The sequence below is a fragment of the Papio anubis genome, chromosome 5, assembly GCF_008728515.1.
Source record: "Papio anubis isolate 15944 chromosome 5, Panubis1.0, whole genome shotgun sequence".
Lineage (NCBI taxonomy): Eukaryota > Metazoa > Chordata > Mammalia > Primates > Cercopithecidae > Papio > Papio anubis.
This window is the reverse complement of record NC_044980.1, coordinates 144,247,876-144,263,683: the sequence shown is the minus strand read 5'-3', so window position 1 is coordinate 144,263,683 and position 15,808 is coordinate 144,247,876. Positions and strand designations below refer to the sequence as shown.

General features: G+C 46.2%; 1 protein-coding gene across 1 annotated transcript in view; it reads left to right on the top strand.

Annotated features, from left to right (window-relative positions):
- Positions 1–15,808, top strand: part of FAT2 (FAT atypical cadherin 2) — a 73,996-nt gene that overhangs the window by 31,333 nt on the left and 26,855 nt on the right. Inside the window, exons 10-14 of the mRNA XM_031666829.1 lie at positions 886–4,938; positions 6,458–6,666; positions 6,854–6,893; positions 12,016–12,414; positions 14,787–15,170. Of these exons, the coding sequence (XP_031522689.1) occupies positions 886–4,938; positions 6,458–6,666; positions 6,854–6,893; positions 12,016–12,414; positions 14,787–15,170 (5,085 nt within the window). The remainder of the gene's footprint in view (positions 1–885; positions 4,939–6,457; positions 6,667–6,853; positions 6,894–12,015; positions 12,415–14,786; positions 15,171–15,808) is intronic.

The window sequence follows — 15,808 nt, the reverse complement described above, 5'->3', positions numbered from 1 at the left end:
TTTATCTCGATTTTAATAGGGTATTTTTTCTTTGACTTCTTTTTATGATAACTTCTGATTTATGGTAAGCAATACAGTGTTTTTATTTAAAGAAGCAACATAATATTACCTTTAAAATATTTATCAAATTTTGAGTGAATTTATTTAAAGGAAAACGTCAATTAAATAATAGTGTAACGTAACACAGGCAATAGATGGATATTGAAAAAATTATAAAGATGATGTGAGAATGCCTAGAGTTTAGGAAATACAGGCATGGGGCAAAGACATTTGCTCAGGAGCCTCGAGATATGGGTGTTCTATATAACCAAAGCTATTAAAAATCATATTAAAAATGTAGCCAGGCACGGGGGTGGCTCATACCTGTAATCCCAGCAGAGGCTGAGGATGGAGGACCACTTGAGCCTAGGAGTTTGAGGCTGCCCTGAGCCATGCTCACATCACTACATTCCAGCCTGGGTAACAGGCAAGACCCTGACTCTAAAAAAACAAAAGGTTGTACAAAATATGGTTACAAATTCTGTATAATGCAAAATGAAGCTTTTCCTACGAAAGCCTTCACTGAAATTCAGGGTGGAGTGTGCTTTTCCTATGGAGCCTCCTTGTTTGGTTTCAAAGACCTACTATAGCTTTGGTTTGTAGCTTAAGTTGTGTCCCAGAAACTTCGTGATAATTGACAGTGTGATTTGAAGCACCTACTACGTGCAACATGTTAGAGATTTTATAAATTATCTACTCTATACACTATATCCATGGTGGATGTACACTATATGCAGATTTTGCTCTGTCCAGGTTTTGTCTGATGGTCCCTTTACTGATCTAGACAGCCTAGTTGATAACCTCTCGAGGGTGTGGCAAACTTGTTTGTCTTGTCTTCTGTTTCAGGGAACGGCGAAGGTTTCTTCAACATCAATGCCCTGCTAGGCATCATTACTTTAGCTCAAAAGCTTGATCGGGCAAATCATGCCCCACATACTCTGACAGTGAAGGCAGAAGATCAAGGCTCCCCACAGTGGCATGAACTGGCTACAGTGATCATTCACGTCTACCCCTCAGATAGGAGCACCCCCATCTTTTCAAAATCTGAGTACTTTGTAGAGATCCCTGAATCAATCCCTGTTGGTTCCCCAATCCTCCTTGTCTCTGCTATGAGCTCCTCTGAAGTTACCTATGAGTTAAGAGAGGGAAACAAGGATGGAGTCTTCTCTATGAACTCATATTCTGGCCTCATTTCCACCCAGAAGAACTTGGACCATGAGAAAATCTCATCTTACCAGCTGAAAATCCGAGGCAGCAATATGGCAGGTGCATTTACTGATGTCATGGTGGTGGTTGACATAATTGATGAAAATGACAATGCTCCTATGTTCTTAAAGTCAACTTTTGTGGGCCAAATTAGTGAAGCAGCTCCATTGTACAGCATGATCATGGATAAAAACAACAACCCCTTTGTGATTCATGCCTCTGACAGTGACAAAGAAACTAATTCCTTGTTGGTCTATAAAATTTTGGAGCCGGAGGCCTTGAAGTTTTTCAAAATTGATCCCAGCATGGGAACACTAACCATTGTATCAGAGATGGATTATGAGAGCATGCCCTCTTTCCAATTCTGTGTCTATGTCCATGACCAAGGAAGCCCCATATTATTTGCACCCAGACCTGCCCAAGTCATCATTCATGTCAGAGATGTGAATGACTCTCCTCCCAGGTTCTCAGAACAGATATATGAGGTAGCAATAGTGGGACCTATCCATCCAGGCATGGAGCTTCTCATGGTGCGGGCCAGTGATGATGACTCAGAAGTCAATTATAGCATCAAAACTGGCAATGCTGATGAAGCTGTTACCATCCATCCTATCACTGGTAGCATATCTGTGCTGAATCCTGCTTTCCTGGGACTCTCTCGGAAGCTCACCATCAGGGCTTCTGATGGCTTGTATCAAGACACTGCACTGGTAAAAATTTCTTTGACCCAAGTGCTTGACAAAAGCTTGCAGTTTGATCAGGATGTCTATACAGCAGCTGTGAAGGAGAACTTACAGGACAGAAAGGCACTGGTGATTCTTGGTGTCCAGGGCAATCATTTGAATGACACCCTTTCCTACTTCCTCTTGAATGGCACAGATATGTTTCATATGGTCCAGTCAGCAGGCGTGTTGCAGACAAGAGGTGTGGCATTTGACCGGGAGCAGCAGGACACTCACGAGCTGGCAGTGGAAGTGAGAGACAATCGGACGCCTCAGCGGGTGGCTCAGGCTTTGGTCAGAGTCTCTATTGAGGATGTCAATGACAATCCCCCCAAATTTAAGCATCTGCCCTATTACACAATCATCCAAGATGGCACAGAGCCAGGGGATGTCCTCTTTCAGGTATCTGCCACTGATGAGGACTTGGGGACAAATGGTGCCGTTACATATGAATTTGCAGAAGATTACACGTATTTCCGAATTGACCCCTATCTTGGGGACATAACACTCAAAAAACCCTTTGATTATCAAGCTTTAAATAAGTATCGCCTCAAAGTCATTGCTCAGGATGGAGGAACGCCATCCCTCCAGAGTGAGGAAGAGGTACTTGTCACTGTGAGAAATAAATCCAACCCACTGTTTCAGAGTCCTTACTACAAAGTCAGAGTACCTGAAAATATCACCCTCTATACCCCAATTCTCCACACCCAGGCCCGGAGTCCAGAGGGACTCCGGCTCATCTACAACATTGTGGAGGAAGAACCCTTGATGCTGTTCACCACTGACTTTAAGACTGGTGTCCTAACAGTAACAGGGCCTTTGGACTATGAGTCCAAGACCAAACATGTGTTCACAGTCAGAGCCACGGATACAGCTCTGGGGTCATTTTCTGAAGCCACAGTGGAAGTCCTAGTGGAGGATGTCAATGATAACCCTCCCACTTTTTCCCAATTGGTCTATACCACCTCCATCTCAGAAGGCTTGCCTGCTCAGACCCCTGTGATCCAACTGTTGGCTTCTGACCGGGACTCAGGGCAGAACCGTGACGTCTCTTATCAGATTGTGGAGGATGGCTCAGATGTTTCCAAGTTCTTCCAGATCAATGGGAGCACAGGGGAGATGTCCACAGTTCAAGAACTGGATTATGAAGCCCAACAACACTTTCATGTGAAAGTCAGGGCCATGGATAAAGGAGATCCCCCACTCACTGGTGAAACCCTTGTGGTTGTCAATGTGTCTGATATCAATGACAACCCCCCAGAGTTCAGACAACCTCAATATGAAGCCAATGTCAGTGAATTGGCAACCTGTGGACACCTGGTTCTTAAAGTCCAGGCTATTGACCCTGATAGCAGGGACACCTCCCGCCTGGAGTACCTAATTCTTTCTGGCAATCAGGACAGGCACTTCTCCATTAACAGCTCATCAGGAATAATTTCTATGTTCAACCTTTGCAAAAAGCACCTGGACTCTTCTTACAATTTGAGGATAGGCGCTTCTGATGGAGTCTTCCGAGCAACTGTGCCTGTGTACATCAACACCACAAATGTCAACAAGTACAGCCCAGAGTTCCAGCAGCACCTTTATGAGGCAGAATTAGCAGAGAATGCAATGGTTGGAACCAAGGTGATTGATTTGCTAGCCATAGACAAAGATAGTGGTCCTTATGGCACTGTAGATTATACTATCATCAATAAACTAGCAAGTGAGAAGTTCTCCATAAACCCCAATGGCCAGATTGCCACTCTACAGAAACTGGATCGGGAAAATTCAACAGAGAGGGTCATTGCTATTAAGGTCATGGCTCGGGATGGAGGAGGAAGAGTAGCCTTCTGCACGGTGAAGATCATCCTCACAGATGAAAATGACAACCCTCCACAGTTCAAAGCATCTGAGTACACAGTATCCATTCAATCCAATGTCAGTAAAGACTCTCCGGTTATCCAGGTGTTGGCCTATGATGCAGATGAAGGTCAGAATGCAGATGTCACCTACTCAATGAATCCAGAGGACCTAGTTAAAGATGTCATTGAAATTAACCCAGTCACTGGTGTGGTCAAGGTGAAAGACAGCCTGGTGGGATTGGAAAATCAGACCCTTGACTTCTTCATCAAAGCCCAAGATGGAGGCCCTCCTCACTGGAACTCTCTGGTACCAGTACGACTTCAGGTGGTTCCTAAAAAAGTATCCTTGCCGAAATTTTCTGAACCTCTGTATACTTTCTCTGCACTTGAAGACCTTCCAGAGGGGTCTGAAATTGGGGTTGTTAAAGCAGTGGCAGCTCAAGATCCAGTCATCTACAGTCTAGTGCGGGGCACCACACCTGAGAGCAACAAGGATGGTGTCTTCTCCCTGGACCCAGACACAGGGGTCATAAAGGTGAGGAAGCCCATGGACCATGAATCCACCAAATTGTACCAGATTGATGTGATGGCACATTGCCTTCAGAACAGTGACGTGGTGTCCTTGGTCTCTGTCAACATCCAAGTGGGAGACGTCAATGACAATAGGCCTGTATTCGAGGCTGATCCATATAAGGCTGTCCTCACTGAGAATATGCCAGTGGGGACCTCAGTCATTCAGGTGACTGCCATTGACAAGGATACTGGGAGAGATGGCCAGGTGAGCTACAGGCTGTCTGCAGACCCTGGTAGCAATGTCCATGAGCTCTTTGCCATTGACAGTGAGAGTGGTTGGATCACCACACTTCAGGAACTTGACTGTGAGACCTGCCAGACTTATCATTTTCATGTGGTGGCCTATGACCATGGACAGACCATCCAGCTATCCTCTCAGGCCCTGGTTCAGGTCTCCATTACAGACGAGAATGACAATGCTCCCCGATTTGCTTCTGAAGAGTACAGAGGATCTGTGGTTGAGAACAGTGAGCCTGGCAAACTAGTGGTGACTCTAAAGACCCTGGATGCTGACATTTCTGAGCAGAACAGGCAGGTCACCTGCTACATCACAGGTAAGAACACCTGTCATGGACTGTAGGCTCTGGAATGTATTGAAAAACATCCAGGAAGAGGTGCCCTAAAATGGGTTCATGTCCTGGGTTTGCCACTTATTAGCAGTGTGACCTTGGGCACATTTAACTCCCTAGGACCTCAGTTTCTCCACCTATAGACTTGGCATGCATGTTATGATTCACCTCACAGGCATGCTGTAAGATCTGTAATTTATAGAAAGCACCTATACGTTAGAAAGTGCTTTCCAAAAAGGATGTCTCGTTATTTCATGTGAGTCATACTCTAACTGCTGTGAGTTGTGTTTTGAAAGATGGAGGAGGCACAAACAAAGTTGCGTGATCCATGAAAATTCTGTCAAGTGACTATCTTTATGGAGAGTGTCCTGCCCAGGGAAAGTTGTGAATGATAAAAAACGCTTCTTAGTCAATCACAGGTCCTAAGTGTAGGAATGACAGCACTTCCTTAGGTATAATTCCCTCATTTCGCATATGTGAAAACCAAGACCCAGATGGAGAATTTCAACTAAGGTCACACTCTTGTGCTTGCTTCAGGGCTGGGATTAAAACCCACACCTATAAGCTGCTTTTCTTAGTGGATACCTACTGTGAAACTAAATTACCCTATTCCCAATCCAGTGACTAAGCCAGCTAACCAGTGGCCATAAGAGAGTTTCTTCACTCCTGTGTCCTTTTTTTTCTCACCCCAGGTGCCATGTCCCCCCCATTCCCATGAACATGGCTCCTTCTGCTCTCACAGCTGTCCAGTGAAAAGCCCACGAGCCTGTAATTCTGACCAAGAACCACAGACTCCTGAAGACATAGGATCAAAGCTGTTTGAAATACAGAGTTGTAGAAAAATAGAATCTTATCATCTTAAAATATCAGACTCCTAAAAACACAGAAGTCTTAAAATCTCAGGATAATAGAGTAATAAATGTCAACATATTATCAATTCTTGGAGCAGTTGGATCTTAGAACTCCGGAATCTTAGGATCTCAGAGTGAGAAATCCATATTCCTACATTCTTGTCAGTGATTAGTGTCAAGGAAAGAAAGATGATTTAGCAAGCAAACCTAGTGCTCCTACAGAACCTCCACTTAGGGTGGGTCCTTAGTTATAAAATAAAACCTTGGAGTGTTTGGTGTTTTTCATTGCTTCCTACCTCTCCACTGTTATATAGCTATGCCTCTTAGATATTTACATAGAATTGAAATTTATTCCCCTTTAACTTCCTCCCATGCCTTCTGGGCCACAAAAATAACCCTCCCTTCAGCCACATATTTTGGAGTGATGCTTGTTGCATTGATAATTTCATTTAACAGGAGGCATTTGAAGTCCAAAGTAGCTTCATAACAGCAAAAAGTGGACTCAGTGTAGAACTGTGGGTTCCTAGTTAAGGAAGGAAATGTTTGCTTTCCCAGCAATTCTAAAAAATGTGTCCGATGGGCAGCCACCTATGACACAAAGCCGAGTTCATTTCTATTGCTTGGCTTCTGAAAGCTCTGCCCCATCTGTTTAGAGGGAGACCCCCTGGGCCAGTTTGGCATCAGCCAAGTTGGAGATGAGTGGAGGATTTCCTCAAGGAAGACCCTGGACCGTGAGCACACAGCCAAGTACTTACTCAGAGTCACAGCATCTGATGGCAAGTTCCAGGCTTCGGTCACCGTGGAGATCTTTGTCCTGGACGTCAATGATAACAGCCCACAGTGCTCACAGGTGAGAGCCTGGTGAGGGGCGGAGTGGGTAGTGGAGGCAAGGAAGGTAGAGTGAGGGGCGGGAGAACAGAGGGTGAGGGGCAGGAGAAGGGAGATTGAGGGGCAGGAGAACAGAGAGTGAGGGGCAGGAGAAAGGAGGACCAAGGGACCCATCTCTGAGGCTGGCCATCACTGACCTCACCTCCCTTGCTTCTCCCCAGAAAGCCTCAGACGAGTTCCCAGGGGCAGGGACCATTCTAGGTAATTCCTTGGCCCCCATAGGGATATACCAAGCTGTTCAAGACTCATGGTCCACATCTCTCCCCCTACATTCCCAACAAAGGTCTATTTCTCCGCAGAACATATCCAGAAGGAAAGTAACATACGCATTCTCCAAACACAGCCAGCCATGCCCAATGGACAAATCCCTGGCACTGCTCATCTTGTTGACATGACTCACTATTATCAAATACACTCATAGAGACCTGGCCCCAGACAAACCCCTTGCTCCATGCCCATATATGCACCTCTCCACATCGGCTGGGGTAATTTAGCCCATTGAGATGTCCTCTTTCACTTATACAGACATAAACATGAGATAGGGCAATTTCATTTGGTGAGGGATACTTTCTTAAGGATCTCATGTAATTTAACTCCAAACTTCCAGTGGGAACAAATGTTGAGTGGTGTGTGTGTGTGTGCGTATGCATTTGTCAGGAGAGAAACTGTGTTCCTAGAGGCATAAACCAACAATTGCTGTCATGGAACTTTGATTTTAAACATATTTTTTAAAACACAGTAAGTAATTTTTAATTTTGAGAGGATTTACATTCTTTCAAAGTTTACAGATAAAGTTAAACTGCTAACATTTTAATTTTATAACATCTCAAATTATCATAATCCAGCCATTCAGTATATATATACAAATGCACAGTTATACATACCCACACATATACACAAAGGATCATCTACAACCCTATACACCCAGGCAAATACCTATACATGTATACACATGAACATATAAGCATATACCTATATACCTAGCACAATCATCCATATACTCACCCACACATGCAACTATACATAATAAATTCACATGAACATACTTACATATGCATTTGCATATATAGAAACTTCAACTTGCTTGCACACACATATACATGTATAGACACATGCCTAGCAACACACATAAATACTTATATCTCGTCACCTTTTCTTCCTCCGCTCTTCTACATGCCAGTCACATAAAGCATAGTAGAAAAAGAGAGTCTAGTTATTGGTATGCATGCAAAATGTCTTTTCAGGATCCGAGATGACCATATTTGGGGTGGTCTCAGAAGGAGGCTTTTTTGGAGAGAATGGTGGTCACCTTCCTTCTCTTTTCCCTCAGCCATCATTACAACCAACCTCTGTCCTCCCCATGCTGGGAGAGGCTGGGATCAGGCTCACCCTGGCCCTCCCAGAGATGATTCACAGCATCATTACAGCCAGAAAAAAGAGGCCTGGGGAACCACCTCCACACAGCCTGCCCAGGCATAAAACTTCCATCCACGCCTGTAATCCAAGCACTTTGGGAGGCCGAGGCAGGTGGATCACCTGATGTCAGGGGTTTGAGACCAACTTGGCCAACATGGTGAAACCCCGTCTCTACTAAAAATACAAAAAAAATTAGCCAGGTGTGGTGGCACGCACCTGTACTCCCAGCTACCTAGGAGACTGAGGCAGAATTGCTTGAACACAGGAGGAGGAGGTTGCAGTGAGCCAAAATTGTGCCACCGCACTCAAGCCTGGACAACAGAGTGAGACTGTCTCAAAAAAAAAAAAAAGAAAACAAGAAAATGAATAAAGTTTCCATCCAGGGCATGTAGGGTCCATGCTTGCCCACACTCCACAGTGGTTGAAAGCATGATGCTTGGAGGCTGGCTCAGAGCCAGCCACTGAAGAAAAATTGAATTCTCAGGGAGCTCCAGCCTTTCCCCTCTGCCACTCCCTCAGATGCCGTGACAGTACCTGCAGCAAAGGGAGGGTGGGCCAAGTGATGGAGCCACTGGAGTCCAGACCTGACTCAGAGGTCAAGGGTCTGTCCTGGGAATATAGTCAGGGAGATGAGCTTAATAGCATGGCCTCGCCACAGAGGCAGGGGAGGTTGACCTGACACCTTCCAGAATGCTTGCATCAGGCTCATCTCTCCTTCCTCCTCCAAAAGCCTCAAAGGACTGGGTGGAAGAAGTTGTAGCCGTCCCTTCTAGCCCTGCCTGTGGGCTTTTGGATGGCAGAACTTTTCCATTCTCTCTTTTCTTTCTTTCTTCTCTTGTCATCCTCTTCCTGTTTTAAACCTCAATTTTCCTTGCATGTTTCATCTTATTCTACCTTCTTTCTGTTCCTTTCCTTCTTTCTTTCTTCTGCTTTCTCTCTCTCTGTCTCTGTTCATCTCTGCCCTCTTAGTGTCTCTCTTTGCTAGCTATGGGAATATTTGGCAACAGAACTTGACTTGGGCTATGGAGTGGGGTTAAGTAAAACATCACTGAGGAAATGTCACTTTATGTGAGCCTTGCAGACACAGAACAGTTAGCCAGGGGTGAGAGAGTAGGGGAAAGGGCACTCAAGGCAGGAGAATTCATACGACAGATCTTGGACTTTGGGGACCAATAGCTCACGCACACTGAGGACCTGAGAGAAGGCCAGAAACTGGTGCCCAGAGAGGGAAGAGAGAGGACAAAAAATGAGGCCCCAGGGTGGGCAGGGCCAAATCCCACCTTTAGAGCCACTGGGGGATTTAGGCAGGTGAGTGTCATGGCCAAGAACATGATCTCAAGATATCTATGCTGCAAACCGGGGATAACGTCTTATAGAATTGTTGTGAAGATCACAAGTGAGAAACCATATGGAAGCCTAGCCCAGGTCTGACTCAGTAGGATGTGGTTGCCCTTATCATTGTTACTAGCCAGGGGATACAGCAGAATAAGAAGCAGAGATTCCTGCAGGGTAGGCCAGGAGTAGCCAGGAGAGGCTGGGCTGTGAGAGTCTGGTGGCGTGGACTTCCTTTGGAAGACCAGCCCATCTAGGAGGGATTCCTGCCCTGCTGCTGCAGGGGAGGGTGTGGGGATGGGCAGCACAGAAGGCCCAGGTCACAAGGGCCAGCTGCTGACACTTGGCTTGGGTCCAGTAGCTCAAAGGATGACTTGGAGATACCTGAGCAGGAGGTGGCAGGGGAGAGGGGTGTCACAGGAAGCTCTCTGGGTAGATAGGGGACAATGTTGTCCTTCCTAAACCCAGCAGGGGCATGCAGAGTGACCCAGGCAGGTTACCTAACCTCTCTCTGCTGCTCTTTGCAGGATGATCAGCAAGGACTTAAAGAAAAAAAAAATGGCATTTCTTCTGAATATGGAAATAATACATGTTCATGGTATAAAATTCAAGTAATGTAGCTATGCATTATGCAGAAACTGGAACGTCTGCATGATAACCCCTTCCTCCACAGATAAGGACTCTTGGTATATATTCTATCCAACTGGTTTTCCATACATCTCCAAAATCTCTATATAATTACTTCATGAAAGTAGAATACTATTTGTAAGTTGCTTTTCTTCACTCAGCTGTATCTCAAAGCTCTATCATAATTCATTTTTGGTTGTTTTTTGTTTTGTTTTGTTTTTTTGAGATGGAGTCTTGCTCTGTTGCCCAGGCTGGAGTGCAGTGGTGCACTCTAGGCTCACTGCAAGCTCCACCTCCCGGGTTCATGCCATTCTCCTGCCTCAGCCTCCTGAGTAGCTGGGACTACAGGGACCCACCACCACGCCCGGCTAATTTTTGTGTTTTTAGTAGAGATGTGGTTTCACCTTGTTAGCCAGGATGGTCTTGATCTCCTGACCTCGTGATCCGCCCACCTCGGCCTCCCAAAGTGCTGGGATTACAGGCGTGAGCCACCGCGCCTGGCCATTTTTGGTTTTATGGTGTTTTGGAAAAACCTCTCTCAAACCAGGTTTTCCCTCTGCTCTCACACCAAAGCAATCATCAACATAGAAGAATTCTGTGGCCAAATGTGTGTGGGTTTTCCCCATACAACAAGCAGCAGAGACCACTCACACATCCTCTAAGTCAATTCTGACACTATCTACCTGGAGATAGTGTCAGATCCCACGGGTTGAGGGCTCTGTCCACAAGACTGTACCCCCTTACCCAGATACCAGTTGCAAGTCCAGGCCTCCAGAATGTCTGACCAACTGGCTTCAAGTTGGGGCTCCCAAGACTCCTTCTTTGGGTTTGATTAATTTGTTGGGACAGCTCACAGAACTCAGAAAAACACTTGTGTTTACTGGTTTATTATAAAGGATATTGCAAAGGATACAGGTGAAGAGAGGTGTAGGGTGAGACATGAGGAAAGGGGCTCCCGTATCCTCCCTGGGCGCACCACCCTCCAGGAACTGCCATGTGTTCAGCTATGTGGAAGCTCTCGGAACCCAGTCCTCTTGGGTTGTTATGGGAGCCTCATGATGTCAGCATTATTTGCCCCAGGGTATAAGGCAGGACCCTCTCTGGGGAGAGTCTTAAAACCCACAATCAGAAAAGGGGGGAAAGATGGGAGTCTTGCCTTGGAGCAGGTGAAAGGAGAGCAGGAGAAGGTCAGAGACATCGTGCTTCCTGAGGCCTAACATACCCAACATTATAACAAAAGACTGTATAACAAGGGCTGTGGGAGTTATAGGCAGAAGCCACGCATGAAAACCAAGATACATATAACATCATACATGGTATTTTACTGTGTGGCTAAATCATAATATACTTGGGCCGGGCGCGGTGGCTCAAGCCTGTAATCCCAGCACTTTGGGAGGCCGAGACGGGCGGATCACGAGGTCAGGAGATCGAGACCATCCTGGCTAACACCGTGAAACCCCGTCTCTACTAAAAATACAAAAAACTAGCCGGGCGAGGTGGCGGGCGCCTGTAGTCCCAGCTACTTGGGAGGCTGAGGCAGGAGAATGGCGTAAACCCGGGAGGCGGAGCTTGCAGTGAGCTGAGATCCGGCCACTGCACTCCAGCCCGGGCTACCGAGCAAGACTCCGTCTCAAAAAAAAAAAAAAATCATAATATACTTAACCAGTCCCTTTTTGAAAGACATATAGGATGATTTCAGTATGTTGCTATTATAAACAGTGCTGCAGAGAATATCCTTATACATAGATTTTTATCGTTGGGTTGATTATTCTCTAGAATATATATATTCCTAGAAGTGGAATTATGAACCAAAGGAAAAATGCATTTTATATATTGTTAGAAATTGCCTAATTGGCCTTTAAGAATATACCTATTTTTAGCTTGTTGGTGATTATCTTAAACTGGCAATGTGATGAAGTGCGTTTGGGAGAATCAGGGATGTGAATGGGTGTGGGGGAATATAGGCTTAGCTGCTTTCCTGACTGTATTGACCCCCGCTTGCTGCGAACAAAACTCTGTGTGGCTGCGTTTGTCTCCTGTAGATATCTAGAGGGCACATGCTTGGGTAATATTTCCCCAGAGAAAGCTCAACTTTTGTCATTTCTCTGGCCAGGGGAGCTGACCACACTCACAGCCCTGGACCGAGAAAGGAAGGATGTGTTCAACCTTGTTGCCAAGGCGACGGATGGAGGTGGCCGATCGTGCCAGGCAGACGTCACCCTCCATGTGGAGGATGTGAATGACAATGCCCCACGGTTCTTCCCCAGCCACTGTACTGTGGCTGTCTTTGACAACACCACAGTGAAGACCCCTGTGGCTGTAGTATTTGCCCGGGATCCCGACCAAGGTGAGTCTGAGAAGGATTGAGGCCATTTCCAATGATCTCCTGGGTCCCCTTTGTGTCTCTCTAGGACTGGTAAGGGCTGTGCCTCCTTGTTGAGTCTGTGGACACTTAAAAGTAAAAAGTATTTATCCTCAAACTGCACACCTAAGTGCTATATGACAAATGATTTTAGCAATGTTTTGAAGCAGGAAAAAGGTATTTCAGCCTTATTGTTTCTCCCCTTCCACTTAGACCTGGGGACTTTTCAATACTGTCATTTAACCACAAAGGCATTTTTAAGTACAAACATTTAATCAGAAATATACCAATCAGACTTCTTCAATTCTGATTAATTTGCCTCAGGAAAGGAATTTTGGGCACCAACCCCAGTAAACCCATTACATTCCTTGATCAATTTTCTAAACAGTGAAGTTGAATCATTTTCAATATTTTACATTTTAACTCTGGTGCCACTATTTTCATTGGAGTTAATTCTTTTTCTTTTAAAATTTACAAGGTAAATTGCATTCATTCAAACATATTTGTTCCATATTGTACCAATTATAGCTTCTGCTACCACAGCGTGTTCTATTCTGATTGTATATATGTACATATGTGTATACATACATATATATAACTCATTAATATGAGATATATATATATATATATAGCTGTTCAATTTTCCTGAGTCAAATTTTATAATGCAGGTAGGGTTAAAAAAATGCTGTCAGCATCAGAGTAGCCAGGTCAACACAGGAAAATGATGATGATAAAAGTGGGATCAAAACACCCTGCTCTGTTTGACACCAGCAGGGTAAAATTAAGATTTCCTAGAGAAAGTGAGTTTTAGCTTGGCATTGAAGGAGGTGAGATATTCGAGGGATGAAGGGGTTCTAGAGAGAGCAAACAGTCAACAGAAAGGCAGAGTAGCTGGACCTGGGAAATGTGTGTGTATGTGTTGTGTGTGTGTGCGTGCATGTGTGTTGGAGGTAACAAGTGGAAGTGGAATAGACTTGCTTGAGATGCAGAAATGGGTTTGATAGGAGAGATCAGGAATACATCAGAGCTGGAGTGACCTATAAGCCATCTTATCTACCTCTCCATCTAATGGCTGCAGGGCTCTGTGAGTGCTCCCTTAGCCACTGCTTACACACCTCCAGGGACAGGATGCTCCCTATGTCTTAAGCAGCCCTTTCCTTCTATGGTTCTTCAGGCCATTATCAAGTGGGACATCTGTCAGTCCTGGTCCTGCCCTCTACAATCACACAGATCTCCTAGATGGCTCCTAGAGTGGCCTTACATCAATTTACCATTAATCTTTCCAAAATGGTTATTCCAACCCAAATATTTCAACTAAATAATCCAGGTGTGGCTTGACCAGCATCTCTCTGTCTCTAGAAAAATTATGGTTTCTTCATATAAGTGCCTATATGGGGAAGTTGCATGGCATGTGCATTTAATGGATATAAATTCAACTCTTCTCAGAGGCAACTCCTGTCACCATTCCACCAGAGAAGTGTGTGTTCCACGTGTGTGGGAGATGTGAGACCCTTAGGCTGAGGGCCTGTGTTCATCTCACTGGGGCAGAACCTCACAGCTGAGCCTTAAATGTTGGTGTTTTTCATACACTATGGCCAACTGCTTCATCTGGTACTTAACCAAAGAAAATAACAGAATTGGAGACAAAGCTGGAGAAACACTGTGTGTTTTGATTTACTAAGAACTTCCATGGGTGTTTTCTTAACTTTTTATGTTGACGTAATTATAGACTCCATAGGAAGTTGCAAAAATAGGACTGGTGGGGACTGTGTGCACGCTACATGCAGCTTCCCTAATGGGAGCATCTTACATAGCAGCAGGATAATATCAAAACTGGAAAATTGACATTGGACCATTGTTGGTAACTAGACTACAGCCTTATTACTCAGATTTCATCAGTTTCTATATGAACTCATTTGTGTGTGTGTGTGTGTGTGTATGTGTACACACACACTTAGTTCTATGCAATATTATCCCGTTTAGATTCTTGTAACCAACACCACAATCAAGCTACAGAGCTGTTCTATCTCAGTCAAGGAACTCTCTATGGGTGGTTTTATCTGCACGTTTTTCATTAATAAACTGATATTAGACCCTAATCCCCACATAATATTTTCCGATAGTTTGATAGATTTGCAGATTAGGTTCCCCCAAAAACCTTTTAGTGAGGCCTTGGGTCTCCCTGCCCCAGTCAAGACCCCCTGCTGGAGAGATCCCAACTCCTCACATACCCGAGCCAGCTTGTCAGCCTTCATGGGAGCCCCCTCCTCAGCCCCTCCTGTGGCTGCAGGGTTTGCTGCGGGCAGAGCCAGAGGGGGCGCCCTCAGTGTGACTCACACCCTTGGTCTCCCTGCCAGGCGCCAATGCCCAGGTGGTTTACTCTCTGCCGGATTCAGCCGAAGGCCACTTCTCCATCGACGCCACCACTGGGGTGATCCGCCTGGAAAAGCCGCTGCAGGTCAGGCCCCAGGCACCACTGGAGCTCACGGTCCGTGCCTCCGACCTGGGCACCCCAATATCGCTGTCCACGCTGGGCACCGTCACGGTCTCGGTGGTGGGCCTAGAAGACTACCTGCCCGTGTTCCTGAATACCGAGCACAGTGTGCAGGTGCCCGAGGACGCCCCACCTGGCACGGAGGTGCTGCAGCTGGCCACCCTCACTCGCCCAGGCGCAGAGAAGACCGGCTACCGTATGGTCGGCGGGAACGAGCAAGGCCGGTTCCGCCTGGATGCTCGCACAGGTGAGAGCCTGATCCACCAAACCCGGAAGCGTCGCCTACAGGGTTTCTGGGAGCGCTGTGTTCCTCCCCTGTGTGCGTATCTGCCCTGTGCTGCGCCTCCCAGAGCAGGCCTCCTCTGGTCGTTTCTCCCCTCTCTTCTGCTTCTCCCCAAGTGCCAGGTACCTCCTTCCGCCCGGGGGGCCAGCTTTTGTGGGAGCCTCTCTTAAAGGGGACCCTCCCACGTCCCCAGCCAGGTCTCTGTGTCGAGGACCCTCAATGAACAGTCTCCTCCCACAGTTAGTGGCTTCATGGTCTCAGCTCAGGCCCAGCGCAGGAGGCAGAAAAGGCTTGGTTGCAGAGGCAGGAAGCCCTTGCTGGAATCTGGGGCTTAAGCAACCCTGGACAAGGCTGCCTGCTTCCCTCCTGGATCCCCACATCCGCTCCAAACATCCTGGCACCCCTTAATTTTCTCTTATTCTCATGAAGACAGAAAGAACTAGGAAACCTTCTCTCTTCTTTCCTACTAGCCACAGAAGAATCTAAGGCTCACAGAAACTCAGCGAAGGGCCTCAGAGACTACCCAGGTCAGCCTGTGTCTCACGCAGATTCCTCCCCATGGCTCCCCTGGAATGGTGCTCTCTACCTCCCCAAACAGCTGC